The 17,500-nt window shown below is 35.4% G+C and overlaps 1 protein-coding gene across 1 annotated transcript in view; it reads right to left on the reverse strand.

Moving 5' to 3' along the window:
- Window positions 1–17,500, reverse strand: part of LOC135212841 (dynein axonemal heavy chain 5-like) — a 281,888-nt gene that overhangs the window by 23,533 nt on the left and 240,855 nt on the right. Inside the window, 5 exon segments of the mRNA XM_064246609.1 lie at window positions 766–888; window positions 1,086–1,225; window positions 14,648–14,842; window positions 15,104–15,181; window positions 15,433–15,659. Of these exon segments, the coding sequence (XP_064102679.1) occupies window positions 766–888; window positions 1,086–1,225; window positions 14,648–14,842; window positions 15,104–15,181; window positions 15,433–15,659 (763 nt within the window).

Here is a 17,500-nt window from a genome sequence, read left to right on the forward strand (position 1 = left end):
TCAACGTCGCTTCTATATTTAACACTAGGGCGTCCTTTTTGCAATATAATATTTATTGTGTCATATTTGCCATGACTGTAAAACTTTGGTCGCCATGAGAGGATTATGAAATAAAAACTGATTATAGAATCGTCTGTCAACATCCCTCCACCTTTTACTTTACGATAACAAGAAATTGGAGGGTGTCCTGACAAATAAAAAAAAGAAAAAGAAAAAAAAAAGAGGGTGCTATACATTATAGCAAAATCAGGAAAGACAAGTTCTCTCTTCTGTAGGTATGACTTGTTGTGCTCCTTTATATTTAGTTTTGGTTTCTGGATGCACTAAACCAAAACATTTACCATCCATCTCTTCTACTTAATTTGCAATTTAACTGTTCTCTAAAATGAAATTTAATTTTGTCCTGAGTTGAATGCAAAATCGAGAAAACAAAATCATGTGGCCGATTCCTGTCATAAAATTACTTTGAAATCGGATCACAAGTTATAATATACCCGATCTTTTGAACGATATAAGTGAATCTCAGACTTTTCCAAGAAGACCAGGTTACTGGACGAAAAAGGCTTTTATGACTTCACTAAACCGGCTACAAGAGATGGCAATTTCATTAGGTTAGAAGTGGTGCATCACAACTTGTCTATCATAGGTAGTTAGTTCTGTTCCCCAGATTTCAGTCGCGCACTTTAAATTGTAAAAAGAGAGAGAGAGAGAGAGAGAGAGAGAGAGAGAGAGAGAGAGAGAGAGAGAGAGAAACATTCAGCTCACGTAATGTCAGCATTTGGATGGAGGCCAAAAACTTCAGGAGAATCGGTAGGTGGCAAAAGATTCACAAACTCCAGGTAATCCGCCTGGCTCTTGCACATTGGGAGGCCGTAACCCTGGAAAAATCTGTCGGATAACATGAAATTTAATTAATAGGACTTCTTTATGGAAGGATGCTCAAATAATATTGATTAGTTTGTGACCTATTGTTAACTCCGTTATCAAATTCGCATAACAATGCAGTTTGTACTGTTGGCTCCTTACTTTAAAAAAGAATTCCTTGTCCAATGAATTGATTGGAGGGACGTATTCTATAGACATACCGAAAATCAGAAGCGAGAAGTCTTTCATTAAACCAAACATGCAGAAACGTTAGCAACAATCTCTTGTCAAAATCTTCCGTGACCCGTCCACCATACTGGATTTCCCCCAGCATGTAGCACACAGTGACCCAAGACACACCCTGTGGAAAGACACGAAAATATGAATAATTCTTTATCCGTGCCGAGAGGTTGTACTATTGTTCACTTAGTATGTGATACACGCACACACACCCCCAATATATATATATATATATATATATATATATATATATATATATATATATATATATATATATATATATATATATATATATATATATATATAATATATATATATATCTGTGTGTGTGCAGGCGTGCGTGTTTGTGTGAGCGAAGATAAAAAGGCCAATAAAATCACTACATAGGTACACGTTGCATCCATGTATTTCGGACACTTCCTCTTTCGTATCCCTTTTCATCGGCAAAATATGGACAAATGAAGTGGCAAGAGTATATAAGTAGATGGCCGTTGACCCGTAATGGACGGAAAATAGGTTACTTCCCTCTGCTCTGGGCCTCTTTAGATCCAGTCTGTGTCGAATCTGGCGGGTGTATTCGTTGAAACGCCTACTTTATAAGGGGCCTGAGGATTAACTCATTGGTGAATTCCGATGTCCAATTTCCTCTTATTTTTGAAAACCAGCTCGGCATGGCCTTTATCCTTAATATGTACGAATATCCCCAAACTCTCCAAAGCATATCGTTCTGATAAATTGTGCTCTATTAATCTTTGTGGGATGGATATACCTATCTCCTCCTCGTAAACCTCACTATAATTACAGCATGGCATCTTATAAACTTGGTTAAAGGGGACAGATAGCATAGTAATACATCTCCCTATTTTCTTTATGTATTTGATTTCTTTATCCAAATACGAGCATTGTGAATTATTAGTCACTAGTATTTAGATCAAGAAATCGAATACATAAGAAAAATAAGGAAAAATTTATGCTATCCTTCACGTGGACTAGATATTTGTTGTAATAAATTCCACAACAAGTTTTATAGTGTAAATAAAATGGGGAAAGAAACCCAGCATTCTTAGTGGTTTTGAAAACAAAATAAATTTTAAAATCTATTAATGTCAACTTCGTTTTTCCTATAATCTATATATATAAAAGGCAGTTCCTGTCTGTCTGTTTGTCTGTTTGCTATCCACGACCAGACTATGAAACTTCCCTCCCCCACAGGAGGATTTTATTCGAAATCCAAAATTTGAGAGCCATTTCTAAGGGGGTCATAGCTCCCTTTTTCATACCCTCTCATTTTTTACGACTTTTGGAGTTGACAGCTAGGCTACCGAATTTTCATCATAGACTCCCCTCTCCCTACAAAGGTTTTAGTCAAAATTCGAAATTCGAGTGCCGCTTCTGAGGGGGTTATAACCCCTCTTTTCCATACCCACAATTTTGTGCAACTTTCGGAGGTGACATCAATGCAGAAGTATTTCCATAGGTATAAATAGGCTTCCCATAATATGGGTGACAAGGCATTCTCAGTAGTAATGGGGGCCAATCCCCATGGGAATGGTTCCCAAGGATTTCCCATAATATTAGGGGCAGGAGGCCTACACCCTTTCGACTTACTGACCAGGGGAGACGGGGGTTGTAGCCAAAAAGATCCCAACCTTGATAGTAGTGGGTGGCAGTATCCCCAACCCCCGCTTTGGGAATTAGGGCAGAAATGGCCAAAGATGGGCCTATTCCATTCAAATTTGGTATCATGAGTTAGCAAAATCGATTACAAATGAATTTAACATCAATATAATGATTTAACTATAGGCTGAATTGTATCAAGGGTTGTTTAAAGGGACCACACTATGAAAATCTTTCCCAAGCATCCTGTCGCAACTTGTATGCACCTGCTGTAAGCGGTGCCTGACTGAGCTGGTCAGTAACACAGTAGCATTGGCTGGGGAAAGATGCAAGCTCAGGTCATTTAGAAATAAACGTGCATTCAATAACAGGTCTGTAGGACGGGTACAGCTGCTAGTAACGGACTGAAAGGAATATTAATTAAAAAAAAATAGCCCTAAGGAGAACAGCAACATAATAAGTAAAATTCCATGTTTGGACTGTTCCTCTTTTTGTATCCCCCAATCTAGCAAGAATTTAGAGGTATGAATTAAACAGCATAAGTATTCTGTCAAAACTAAGAAAACATCCAATGCTTTATTCATTATTTCAAGTGAAATTTCTCACAGGATAATTGAAATGAAAGTTCATGATTGCCAGAACGAAAGATTTATCTTTATGAAATCTTTTAGAATCCGCTTTTATTCAGCTCACTTCAAGTTGCCATTTTGACTTTAGCCCTGGGATGTACTATTTGGACCCTGTATTAGTAAAATGTTCAAGAATGACCTAAAAGATAAAATCAGTGACTTCATTCTAAATTAGTTACCTTATATATTTTCTGTGCATTTGTATGCTTAATATTTCTTTGTAAAAATGCTCACCTTGCAAAATTTTGTCGGTTATAAAATGGAGAGTCCTTGAGTTGTTACTTTTATGAAAATTTTTGGTAATCAGTCACCTTTTTTGTATAATGTTTTAATTATCTAGTCCTGTCTACTGAGCTGTTAAGCCTAATCCTTTGTAAATCCTTTTAAATACTTAACCCTGTTTTGATAGATTGCAGTACTCGGTCGTTTCTTATTCTTTCGTGGAATTTGTCTTTATATATATATAGTAATTATATATATAATATATATAAAATTATAAATATATAATAAATTAATTTATATATATATACATATATAATTATATATATATCTATATATATATATTATATATATATATATATATATATATATATATATATATATATATATGGATAACTTGATCACGAATTATATAAAACATGATGTTATGTATAGATAAAGGTAATACCACAGAGGAAAATGAAAACAATATGACTGTCGAGATCTTTCGGTCTTAACGATCCTTTACTTGAGGCAAGACTGATCAGAATAAAGAAAAACACAGTGGAGGTAAACATATACAAACGGACAATACAAGATTAACAAAAGGTCCAATTCACTCTAAAGAAACGGAAAAAAACGCCTGTGGGCTAGATTAAAGATTTTAAAAGCAGTCACCCACACGTGGTCACAGGTAATTTAGTCAGAAAACAATACATTTTGAAAACAAAGAGACATGTACGACCGGACAGCACAAATTTAGTAAATCCCGAAGGCTAGATTAAGGATTTAGGAGCGGAGCAGTCAGACACACTGGTCAAAGCCAATTTATTCGCAAAACAATACACTTTCTATTAATAACATGAAATTTACAAAAGTTCAAAAAATGAGTGATAAATGAACATAAGATATAAATATAGCGAGCATGAGAGAGAGAGAGAGAGAGAGAGAGAGAGAGAGAGAGAGAGAGAGAGAGAGAGAGAGAGAGAGAGAGAGAGAGAGAGAGAGAGAGACATAATAATAACTAAAAACATGTGGGACTAATTAATTAGTAGTTAATTCCTTTCTTTCAAGGTCCTTCATAAACATATTACAAATATATGGGTCCAAATGGTACAATCCTACACTAAGATTAGTGATTTGTATAATTGCAGATTCCAGTAATTTTTTGTAACATAATCATTAGACCTAGCAATTATACAGCTATCGCCCCAGTTTATAAAATGAGATTTTTTGCTCAGATGGATGAATAGTGTATTTAAAGTCTGGGCTGTTCTAACTAAATACATGTATGCTGCTTAATTCGTACATCTAAACTTTTGCTTGATTGACCGACATAAAAAGACGGGCAATCCTTGCAAGGATTCCTTAATCTAGCCTCTGGGATTTACTAAACTTGTACTGCCTGGTCGTATATGCCTCTTTGTTTTCAAAAGGCATTGTCTTCTGACTAAATTACCTGTGACCACGTGTGGGTGGCTGCTTTTAAAATCTTTAATTTAGCCCACGGGCGTTAGGGCGTTTTTTCGTTTCTTTAGAGTGAACTGGACCTTTTCTTAATCCTGTATTGTCCGTTCGTATATGTTTACCTCTACTGTGTTCTTCTTTGTTCTGGTCAGCCTTGCCTCAAGTAAAGGATCGTTAAGACCGAAAGATCTCGACAGTTCTCGTGTTTTCATTTTCCTCCTTGGCATTACCTTTATATTTATGTATATATATAATGTACATACATATATATATACATATATATATATATATATATATATATATATATTTATATATATATATATATATATATATATATATATATATATATATATATATATATATATATATTTATATATGTGTGTGTGTGTATGTGTGTGTGTGTTACAAGGCCTAATTAACCCTGTTTTAATCAAAAGGAGAAAAATCACTATATAATTGGTAACATAACCTAGCCTGGCAATCTCTGGCAACTCTGCAGCTCAGTCAAGGCTAAAGTCAAACTCTGAGATACAAAAATAGTATTTATTCCCCCAAAAGAACTAACACGGAAAACAAGGAACATGAATTATAATCCCAAAACCATGAAACAATTATTCTTCTGATAGTCATATTGATTAAAAAATCATGTCACACACTATTCTCATTGTCAAACCCCATCAGAGTTTTCCCAAACAAAATTGTCAATTAGAGAATTAATTTTCTGTGGCGAGAAACTGAAGCCATCTATAAAATAAACCGCAATTATCGGAAATAAAATAAAAACAATGGATAAATATTCAATAAAAATATTAAGTGTGTTCCCTGCACTTCAGCTCCCTTTAGAGTATCTGTAATAATTAAAAGGTTTTTGCAGTTTTTTTTCCCACTGTACCTCTGATGGATCTTCAGGGTTTTTCCCACTGGTAATCACTTGTAGAGTCTGCAGTCTAAAATGTCCCATTTCTCACTTATTGTCTGAATATATTTTATTTCGCGTGCCCTGATGGGCGGGCGTATGAACACACACACTCGAGACTTCTCATTGTTCGCATATCTGTATGAATGAACACACCAAATTGTTCTGGAACTTTCCATGAATACGCCCTGTTTGACACACGATCAGACATAAACAACTACATTTTTCTGATATCACAATCACCTGACAGAAGCTGGGTCAAATGTGCACCCGCGCTCTCGTCTCTACCTAGGGATCTACCTTAATCGAGGGGGTTAAACTGAACACCAACACAACTTACCTTGGTTAATGCAAAATACAAAACTCTGGCTTTGATGTCAGGTAAAAACATATTCGGTAAGTGCGGGTGAAATCCTGCTTCGAAAATAGGGTGAACTGGTAAACTCTGGTTTTCAACTTAATTAATTATATTTACAATAGGCGATCATATTATAAGAATGGTTATCGTAACTGGGACAAAATACAATAGTCCCTCACTATAAGATGAAAGAAGCAGTGTGCAGGATATTCTTGAAGGAAAAACAATAAGTGCCTGCTTCGAAAGGTGCCATAATGAGAGGGAATTTCTATTTTGTAATCAAAAGCACCTATGATTACTTCTCTGGAATGAGCCGTCTTATTAAAAGATCGAGGAGTTGCATAGATGCTGCCTGGAAATAAACTCAATTCTGGTCATTCACAATTTAACAATTTACAATAACTTCACTTAAATGATATGTAACTTGAAACAGCATAGCTAAAAAGGCAATAGAGGTCTCACTGTAGGTATATCACACAATGAAAAAGAAACATGAAAATGGTATTATTATAGTATGTAGTATTGGCCATGATAGCCATAGGTTATGCATTACTTAGGAAAGAGTAGAGTTAAGGACTTGGACTTTTTCAATTACATAAAAGATGAAAATAAAAAATAATGTCAAAATAATTTACAATCAGTATACTACTGATTTATTTATTAGCCTTTGCAATGGCTATATTTGTTCTTCAACTCAAGAGGCATCAAAGTGCACATTAGAACGCCATGGGCGTTGTAAAGCAGTCAGAGGGTGTGACCTCTCTGAGAGGTACATCTGGTCATAATTCAGAAGCATGTGCACATTGATAAAAATGTGGCACTTTGACAAATGGGTCACTTTGGGTTTGGAGGCAAAGGCTTTAATATTTACCATGACCCTTGGGCACAACAAGGAAGTCGGGAAGATTTATAGCACCAGAGAGTCTGGCATTGGCACACTGCCAAGGAAGGGGATGAATCAAAGAAAAGGGCACTAATAAGGCTAAAAATAAAGCGAAGAATAAAGCTTTAGAAGTAAAGTAAAATATTACAAGAGGAATCAGTTTCAAAGTGATGAGAAGGAAGTAATCGAGGAAGACACCCGGCATCCTCTTCTGGATAGAGATTTCAAGACCCTCCTTAAAAAAAAAAAAAAAGGCACTTTGGGCTACTTGAAGCACGTATGACTTTTACTGCTGTTCCCTGGCAGTCTCCAAGGTCGGAATATTGATGTCTTCGAGGGGCTAAGGGGAACCTAGTCTGGAGAAGACGGGTGAGTGCCATCTATTCCGGCTGCTGCGACAACTGGATCAATGGACTTTGCAAGCTCAGAAACTAGCCTTATCTGTTTCTTGGGTTCATCAGCCAGTTGGGAAGCGGCAAAATCCTTACTCAAAGTTATGTTGGCTAAGGACTGAAATGTTCAAAAGAAAAAATATAAAATCTCTTAATGGACTGGGATGTTCAAAAGAATGAATATAACATCACTAGTTGGACTGGGATGTTCAAAATAACGGATATAACGTCCCTAAATGGACTGGGATGTTCAAAAGAAAAGATATATCGTCTCCAAGTGGACTGGGATGTTCGAAAGAACGGATATAACGTCTCTAAATGGATTGAAATGTTCAAAGGAACAGATATATCTTATTTAAATGGACGTAGATGTTCAAAAGAACGGATATAATGTCTCTAAATGGACGGGAATGTTCAAAAGAATGGATATAATGTTTCTAAATGGACTAGGATGTTAAAAAAAACGGGTATAACGTCTCTAAATGGACTGGGATTCAGCGCAATGTTTAATCGAGAGCATAAAATAATAATTTGCTGAGAATCGTCGGAATTATCTGATGTGGTTAAAATAACAAACAGGGAATTAAATATAAAATAAATAATGAAACGTCCAGTGACGACTTAAATCTGAGGAACTAAGGTTTGGTCACTGAGGTTTCGGATATACTAGACCGGACATGACACTGGCAGTGAGTAAAATGGTTGGCACTGTTGAACTACAGATGATCTGCACACAACAGGTGTGTACAGCACGGTTCTACAATGCCTGGAATGTTGTAGCATTTGAGGAAATGACGAATGAATTGTTATATGAATTGTTATAATAATGAACAAAACACTACAAAGTCTTTACGCTGAAAATACACAAGATTATAGATTGCTATATGAGCACTAATGGCTTATAGTGGTGCTTGTATTTACCTTAGTTATCAAGCAATCATATTACAACCATAGTTAATAATCATGAGACTCGGAAAGAGACGCATGTATAGGTACATACTAAGAGAACAGGAGAACAAGTAGAAAAATCAAGTACAAGAAGAAATGGTAAGGCCTAACAAACAACTTCCAATCACTTTACTTGAGTCCTTGGACGAGATTTGTGTAGACCAGAGCCAATCTCTTGTAGCAGGACAAATCTATGGAAGGAACGTTGCATATAGTTCCCCACCATAGAGGAAAGATGAAGATAGCACTTCTAGGGTCACAGAGACATTAACACTCAGAGGGCAAGGTGGGTAGTGACAAGGACTGCCTTCAGGGTGACAGCATCAGTCTAGTGGGACAGGAGCAGAGTCCCCATATGACAGGTTAAGCGACAGAACGACTTTGTAAAATGCATTAGCAAAGTATAGCCCATTGGAGCCACTATTTATACCACACTGGCTTCAATGGTGGTCATGTTTTGACATTTCCTTCTAAATACCATTGGACACTTATTCCTCTTTGAGTATGCTGCTAATCTGGGCAGGTTCTTGGAAAGGTTAAGAGGTTGGTCAGTTATGTTCAGGAAGAGAAGGTAACAATAAAGAGAGAATTAGAGTCAAGAGTCTGAGTCGCAAGGGGCGGAGCAGGTGCTGGGTCAGGTCGTGAGGATCAACTGTGGTGCAGTTGGAAGGGACAGGATAGAGGTGTGATCATACTTAATGGCTCTCAGGGAAATTGACTGAGAAATTCACATAAAAGTGTAAGAGGGACGAAGTTCCTGACGGTGCTTTTGTTTCCCATCTCAAAACAATGTAAAATGGCATTTTTCTTGCTATTAAAGTGTACCACTAATGAATGCCAGAAAAACTCCAAGAGAAATACAGAAAAAAATAGAAAATACAGTAAATGAAGAGGATGGCAGCAGTATTACCTCAGAGAGATTGAATGAAGGCCCCACAATAAGATCCATACTTCACTCAGAACTTCAGAGTACGGCTTGTTTCTTTTGTAACAAGCCTAAAACTAGAAACCATCCATTGCATACAGTTTCTACCTCATCAGTAGGTAAAAAGTTGTATGAAGCGGTGAACCAGGGTACTAATGCGGAATGGAAACTTGAATTAAGTAGATGTATTGACCCAAGAGACTGCCATGCCTATGATGGCGCATACCACTTCAGCAGAAATGTCGGCAATGTAATTAGAAAAAAAGTGTTGCAGAATCTGCTAGTCAGGTAAAATTTATTGAGTCTTTGCTGGAAGCTTTACTGTCAGGGAAAGATGTCACAATGACGGACGCAGAAAAATGTGACTGGGAAATTTGTCACTTCAAATGTGTCAAAGGGACCGATATGATTTCCAGAAAGTCCTTAAAGGCACTCATTGATTATGAGCTGTTTTATCTGGATTAAGTGTTTACGACTCCAGAGTAAAAAAAAAAAGAAAAAAAAACCGATCATCAAAAAGTCAGTCAGTGATCCTTTGATTTTTCTTTCAGAAGAAACCTTCAATCTCAATAAAAACCTCAAGATTATTTATCAAGATGCCAGAATTTTGCGGAAAACGATTATGACAAATGAGAAATGGACGTTCTCAGGTTAAATTACTGAAAAAGAAATAACAAAAGCAATAACAGAAGAACTTTCATCTTTTATTAAATTGTTGATAACTGGGAAAAAATGTTTGACAGTACAGGTGTTAAAAACGATCATTTACAACAAAAAGCGGACTCTACTGCACCAAATTTAATGTATGAATGCCAAACATGATGACGGAACCATGAATCTATGTCAACAAAAAAAGTAAGCTCATTGAGCTATTGATGCCACATGTAGTTAACCATTTACAACAAACAAGTAAAAATAAAGAGAAAATACATCAAACAGAAGAACCAAGGAACAATTCACCAGCGACAAATTTTTCTGTTGCAATTGTTGATGGGAAGGCAGCACTTCAATCTCTACAAAAGTCAAAAGACATAATAACTTGCAAAGATCTGGCAGAGTCATTTACAAGCAAAGTATTAGGCAAATGCCTGAAATAGGATAATTTACATATAATTTTTGTATAGTTATGTGGAAAATTCCATAAAGAGCATTACATGAGAAAAGAGGCTTCACGGTATTACACAAGTGCAATTCAAAATTATGGACAGCACCGTCATCACATCATGCAGAAGAGAAAAATATATACCTTGTAGTAGGATGGCGTACAGAAGTAGCTTCTACCCATTGTGACCTTGTGACCTAGGATTTCTTAAAAGTACACAAGAAGAAGACGATACAAAAATTATTCTTCATGCAGTAAATGCTACAGAAAGAGGTGCTAACAGACTATTTACCTTCACCGCAGACACTGATATTCTGGTAATTGTTGTAAGACAATTGCCAAAACTACCATCTCAGTCATTCTTCATGTCAAATCTTAGAACGGAAATTTCAATTGCTGATATATTTTGATCATATGGCACTTTGAAAGCACCTGCATTACCTGCATTAATTGGTCGGTAAGGCCTAATTCTCTTACTGGAAGGCATTCAGTATAGCAACTGAGGAAGCCTTGGAAGCATTTGCGACACTTGGAATAAGTGAAGAAATCTCTGATGGAGTTCTAGAAGAACTTGAAAAATTTTTCTTGTCAATTCTACAAACTAGGGTCGAGTATAGACAAACTAGCAGAACTTCGATGGTATAGGTTTTCAAAGAAACAAATACCCTGGGAAAAGCTACCGTCCACTAAAAGTGCTCTAGTACCTGCACTTAAGAGAGTAAATTATCAGGTCATGATATGGAGTAAGGATATTGAGGCAAAACCAACACTCACATTCCCCATTGGTCATGAATGGGACATAATTGATGGACAAATATTGCCAAGTGTCTGCGGTTTGCCTTGTGCTCCTAATAATATCCTTTATCTAATCAGGTGCAACTGATTAGATAAAGGATAAAGCCTATGAAATCCCTTATGCAAATGTAAATAATTTACAATGTAAAGAACTGCATGTATGCGAAGGGAATGAGGAGCTTTTTAACAACGGTACTACGTAAATTTACACCAGAAATGATAGGGAGCGACAGAGAATATGACTATAAAGCAAATATTTTTATATCTTTTAATTTACTTTGTTGCTTAGTAACAGATTGGTGAATTATTTTTCAGTATTCTAATTTATTTAAAAATGTTTGATTCCCACTGATAGCATTCTAGCTATGAAGTAGTTTTGTTAATTTTGCAGTATTCATTATATGATTAGTTACAAAGAATCATAAGAATTAACATTTATACATTATTTAGTGATATTGAAAGAAGTGTTTTTTTTTTATGTTCAACATTTATCACTGGCTATATCATGTCAATATTGATATTAGAAGATTACTACTATTCTCATTCTTTCCTTTCAATATCATCATGAACTATTGATTTGTACATTTTTCTATTCTTCATTCAAAATTCGGCTAAATTATAGAAATAATATTGAAAAAATAAAGAAAAATTAATATGAAAGGCTTTCCCTTAGAAACCGTTAAATTTATACAAAAAGGAATTGAGACTTTTTTTACTGTGCATGAAATTACCTTTAAAATGAGTTATAGAAAATTAAAATTGGACAAAAAATAAGGAATACCACGGCGGCCATTTTGATGACGTCATAAAAATTATATGCAAGAGATTCAGAAGTCCCACCATCAATTTTATTCATCTACAAGGAGTTTAAAACCGATTAAAACTATCTCCAATATTTCATCAATAATAATGCCACAAAAAGGGGCTTTGCTACATTATGCTTCCATATTATCAATAACAACGAGAAGTCCATGGAGATGCTGCGTTCTCAATTTTGAGTGTATGTATGTGTATGCCTTCATGTTGGAGCTATTCATTCGTTTAGAATTGCCTTGTTTCGATTTTTAATGCTTGTGCATTACCAGTCTTTATATAAAATTTAGTGTAACATTACTGTATACCAATAACCGTTTACTATGATTTAGAAAATTTTCTATTTTTTCCTTGTGTTTTTGTTGTTACACCAGATGATGGAGACAGTTTCTCCGGAACCAGTAGTCCTAACTGAAAAAAGGATGTTTTAGGTACACGTACTGGTTTTAATCTTATAAATATATGAATATATTTGGATAAATATATGAACTGTATAGTAGAGCCATTGTGTGTGTATATATATATATATAATATATATATATATATATATATATATATATGAATATATTTATATATATATATATATATATATAGATATATATATATATTGTAAGGTGATTTGATGTTTGACTTTTGATTATGTAACAGGCTTGTTTGACTTGCTATTCGTTGTCCAGTCCTCCTGTGGTTTTGCTTTTATTGGAGCGAGGTGACTTTTGCCGATCACTCTTTTTTTGAAACAGTTCGGGTTAGCACAGCAGCGAGTCAGGTTGTAGCAACTTTAGCAGCATGGAGCATTTACTCGAGTAGCAAGTATTGGTTACCTGTTGGCCTTGACAGCTGTAAGGATGGGTGATTGCTTAACCCTGGTCATCGGTGGACTTTTCCCGTGTTGCTGTTTCAACGTTTCTCCCGTGATTCATCTGTGTTGGTGGCCCGAGTTCCATTTGACAGTTGATGGCTGTTGTTACGATGTCTTCACGGAGTTCGTCTGATTCAGTTCATCCTTTTTGACAGCGGAGACTGTTACGTTATTGCTACTGAAATTTTATTGTCTGTGCCTCCCAAAGTAATTTGCATAATTTTATTGATGTTGCTGCTGTATTGTGCTTATTTTATTTTATGCTCCCTGTTCATGTTTGTTCATTTATTCATGCTGCTTGTTTATTATGATATACCTATCTTTTATATTCTATAATGGTGTTGAGCAGTATGGCTCTGGGAATGTTGAGGCAGGATGGCTAATGGAATGGTGTTGAGCAGGATGGCTCTGGAATGGTGTGAGCAGGATGGCTAATGGTTAATGGTGTTGAGCATGGATGGCTCTGGAATGGTGTTGAGCAGGATGGCTCTGGAATGGTGTTGAGCAGGAAGAGCTGGCTCTGGAATGTTGAGCAGGATGGCTGGAATGTTGAGCAGTATGGCTCTGGAATGGTGTTGAGCAGGATGGCTCTGGAATGGTGTTGAGCAGGATGGCTCTGGAATGGTGTTGAGCAGGATGGCTCTGGAATGGTGTTGAGCAGGATGGCTCTGGAATGGTGTTGAGCAGGATGGCTCTGGAATGGTGTTGAGCAGGATGGCTTGGAATTGGTTGTGGAGGCGGTGTATGGCTCTGGAAGGGGTTTTGAGCGTTATGGCTTCTTGGAAAAAAAATGGGTGTGGAGCGTGTATGGCTCTGGAATGGTGTTGAGCGGTGTATGGCTCTGTAACTGTATTTTGAGATGGTTTTTATATTATTTTGATTAGGATTTTAATTTATGTGGGCTTTTAAGGCTTATTTATTTTGACTGCTGCTTTTTTCAGACTTAATGTTTCATTATGTTACTGTTTATTTAAATGGTAATTTTTGCTAAGCCCTGACTCAATTGTATATATTGTAAGATACTTTAAATAATAAATAGGTTTAAGGACATTTTTGATGGTTTTGTTACACTACTTCCTCCTTTGTTTGTCTCGACTGCTGTCAGTCATTCCAGTCCCATTTCATTTTTCTTTAAGATCCTGCAGGACAGAGTGCGGTCCATTACATATATATATATATATATATATATATATATATATAATCAATATAAAATAAATGTATTTATGAAGGAAAATATTAAGATATCAATATAAAAGATTACATACATATATAATATATACTATATGTATATAAACCTTTGTACCTAACATTTATACATAAGATAATACATGGAATTTGAGTGAGTGTTCTTTTACTCATAAAAATTGTCTCCATGTATTTGTGTAGAGACTACACAAATATATATAGGTAAATCTATATGAAAGAAGTTGACTGTTAATACTGTATTTTTTAAAAATATACCTCTCATATACATGGAGTATTCATTACAATTACAGTAACCAACCACGCATCCGAAATCCTGAAGTATTGTGAATAAGAAAAAAAATACCAGATCGATAGACAAGTTATCGACATAATCAAAAATAATGTTTATAAAAAGTCGTTGTAAGGTCTGTCATCAGCCACCTCTTACCCTACCTTCTTTGGGTCCATGTCATCCAAGTGGTTTTGTATGAACTGGACCGATGCATGAAAATCCGCCTGATTAAATTCGTACGGAACGTTCCAGCCAAGCGACCCGAACTTTCTTCGTTCAAGGACCACGGTGTGCAGAAAGGCTGTGGCATAAAGAAGTCTTGGCCACTGGTGCACGTTTGAGTAGTCTAGGAGGTCCTGGGAAAATAATGACAATGCCTTATTACTTTTGTAATCCTTGAAAAGGCAAGCTCTCTCTCTCTCTCTCTCTCTCTCTCTCTCTCTCTCTCTCTCTCAGTCAGCTGTAAACAGAGCAGTCCCAACTTATCTAATAGGCTATAAATAGTTACTGTCTTCATTTCTTGCACTTTGCTGAAGTCGTCGCTCGATAGTTTTGATTTAATCAGAATGACTATATATGTGGAAATCTGTAAGTAGAAATGTGTCGTATCAAATTACCTGGGATAGTTCAGCATAAGTTCTCTTGAGACTTGCTCTGATTCCTTGCGGGGATTCGTTGGTGAATTTAACAGAAGCCTGTAGAATAAAACAAATAATAATCGTTCCCTTATTACATCGTTAAGGTTCTGTTCGATGACAGACATAATGAAATAAATATGGCCAAATTTTGGGGTAACTGATCACAGAAAGTCTTATTATTTCTATTTACAAATATTCCTTATCAACATTGTTAACTGCTTCGAACGATAAAGCAAATGTTCTTTAAATGTACTTCAGGTTTGCAGTGTAGCACTATTACCACTATTACTACTACTAATAATAATAACCTGCAAGAGGCCAATTGGAAACTCGGGATGAACTTCTGTAGTGAGCCAAAGTCTGAATCCTTTATGAATGTGACTGTAATCGGTGACGGAGTCGAGCACCTCCTGACAGAACTCCAGACTCAAATGACAATTCTGGAGCAACAACCACCGTCCAACTACCATCGACTCCGAGAGAAGTCGTCTGGCGTGGGATTCTTGGCCTTGACCCATGGAAAGTGTCTTCATGTCTAAAAGGAGAAAAGAGGAACGATGCAGAAAATGAAGAACATATAAGGAGATTTTGCGGTTTAAGAAACTACATACGAGCAAAACGCTAGATGTCAGCATTGTAAAGATAAACACATATAATAAGGAAAGAAAAAAAAAATGTAAAAATGACAAATGTAGTAAATTAAGAAAGAAGAGAAATTTTGCTTGATGGTATGAAAGATTTTATAAATGAGTACAAAAGAATGCAAAAGTTATGCAATGAAATCTTGGGATGACTATCTTGATGATGGAAACAATAGTTTCAAGTTCAGCCAAAATTTTACTATAAATATTTCATTCTTATTAGTATTTCACATCGTTTTCTCTTGAAAGATGGAGGGTTTTCGATGAAAATCACGGAAGATAGTACTATTCAGTAGTATTTGATTTGGTAGGCATTGCAAGACAAGCGATGTATGAAAATATTTGACATTTAATTCTGTAAAAGTATCAGGCTTATTTGTATCAACTGTTACTGTTACTTTATAAAGGTATGTTAAAAATCAACATTAAGACAGGTCGAACCCTTTCCCAGTTCATCATTTCTCTTGAGTAACAACTCCTTCATCTTCAATTGTGGTATTATTTTCCTTTGGTTACTTACTATCCTTTGAGTATGGACCATACGTGACATGAAGACACCTTCTTATGGATATTTATTCTTTGAAATATAAACATATGGTTTTCCTTGTTTGTTTTCAGATTTTCAGATAAAACTTGAAAAAAGATAAATAAATGATTTTCAGGATCTGAGCATTGATGATAAATGTCTTTCCCTGTTAATCATAAAATCATTTTCGTAATGAAGCTTCAATGGAATTCCCATTTTTGGTGCTGTGTTTGGTCTCACAAATACAGGGCTGAGGCTTAGCTAAATTTGCACTACTTTTTACATTATCAATATGGGTCTTGGTTTCTCCATGGCGAAATAATGAAGTTTTAAACACGAAACATCTAAATTGCATACGTTACGAACTGGCACAGCTTTGCCAGCCACTGTCGCTTCCAACATGATTTGAAGGCTGGATTTGTCACTTGCATGCCTGGAAACTTTTGCTCTCTTTTTTTTCTGTTTTTTTAACGGGTTACACATTTTCATATTGCTCCTTATCACTATCAGTATTATGCATGATAGAATTATAGGATTATGCGTGATATAATTAAGTGTTCTAAACCCTGTAGTCTAAGGTTAGTATAATCATTTTGGTGATTGCTGCTCATATTTGACAGTCATTTCTAGTGTGACATTATATTTTATGAATAATGAACTTTGAATTTTATGCTATAACAAAGTGCTAGTTAATAGTTACTTTAGTCGTGTTATATTCTGTTCTTTAATTTTCTTGATTTGAGCAATTATCAAGAAGTAAATTATTTTACCTCCTCTACATGTAAAGTACATATTCAAATGTGAAGATTATTATTTGCAGAGTTAAGTTCCCCCTTTACAGCAGCTTCCACCGTTTTCTCTTGTGCTTAAAGAATATGCCGTCCAGCTTAACAAACTGTTTTTGTTTACAAATGTCTGTCAACATCAATTATATTCAAAGTGAACTTTAAAATGTAGAATAAACTACGAAATTACTCGTTCCAAGTCCTTGTTTCACTTATGTTATACAGTAGATTTAACGATATTCTCAGTACGTGTTCCTCTGCGCTACATAAGATTTATATATATTTATATATACGTATATATATATATATATATATATATATATATATATATATATATATATATATATATATATATATATATATGTGTGTGTGTGTGTGTGTATATATATATATATATATATATATATATATATATATATATATA

The sequence above is a fragment of the Macrobrachium nipponense genome, chromosome 41 (assembly GCF_015104395.2).
Source record: "Macrobrachium nipponense isolate FS-2020 chromosome 41, ASM1510439v2, whole genome shotgun sequence".
NCBI classification, from domain to species: Eukaryota; Metazoa; Arthropoda; class Malacostraca; order Decapoda; family Palaemonidae; genus Macrobrachium; species Macrobrachium nipponense.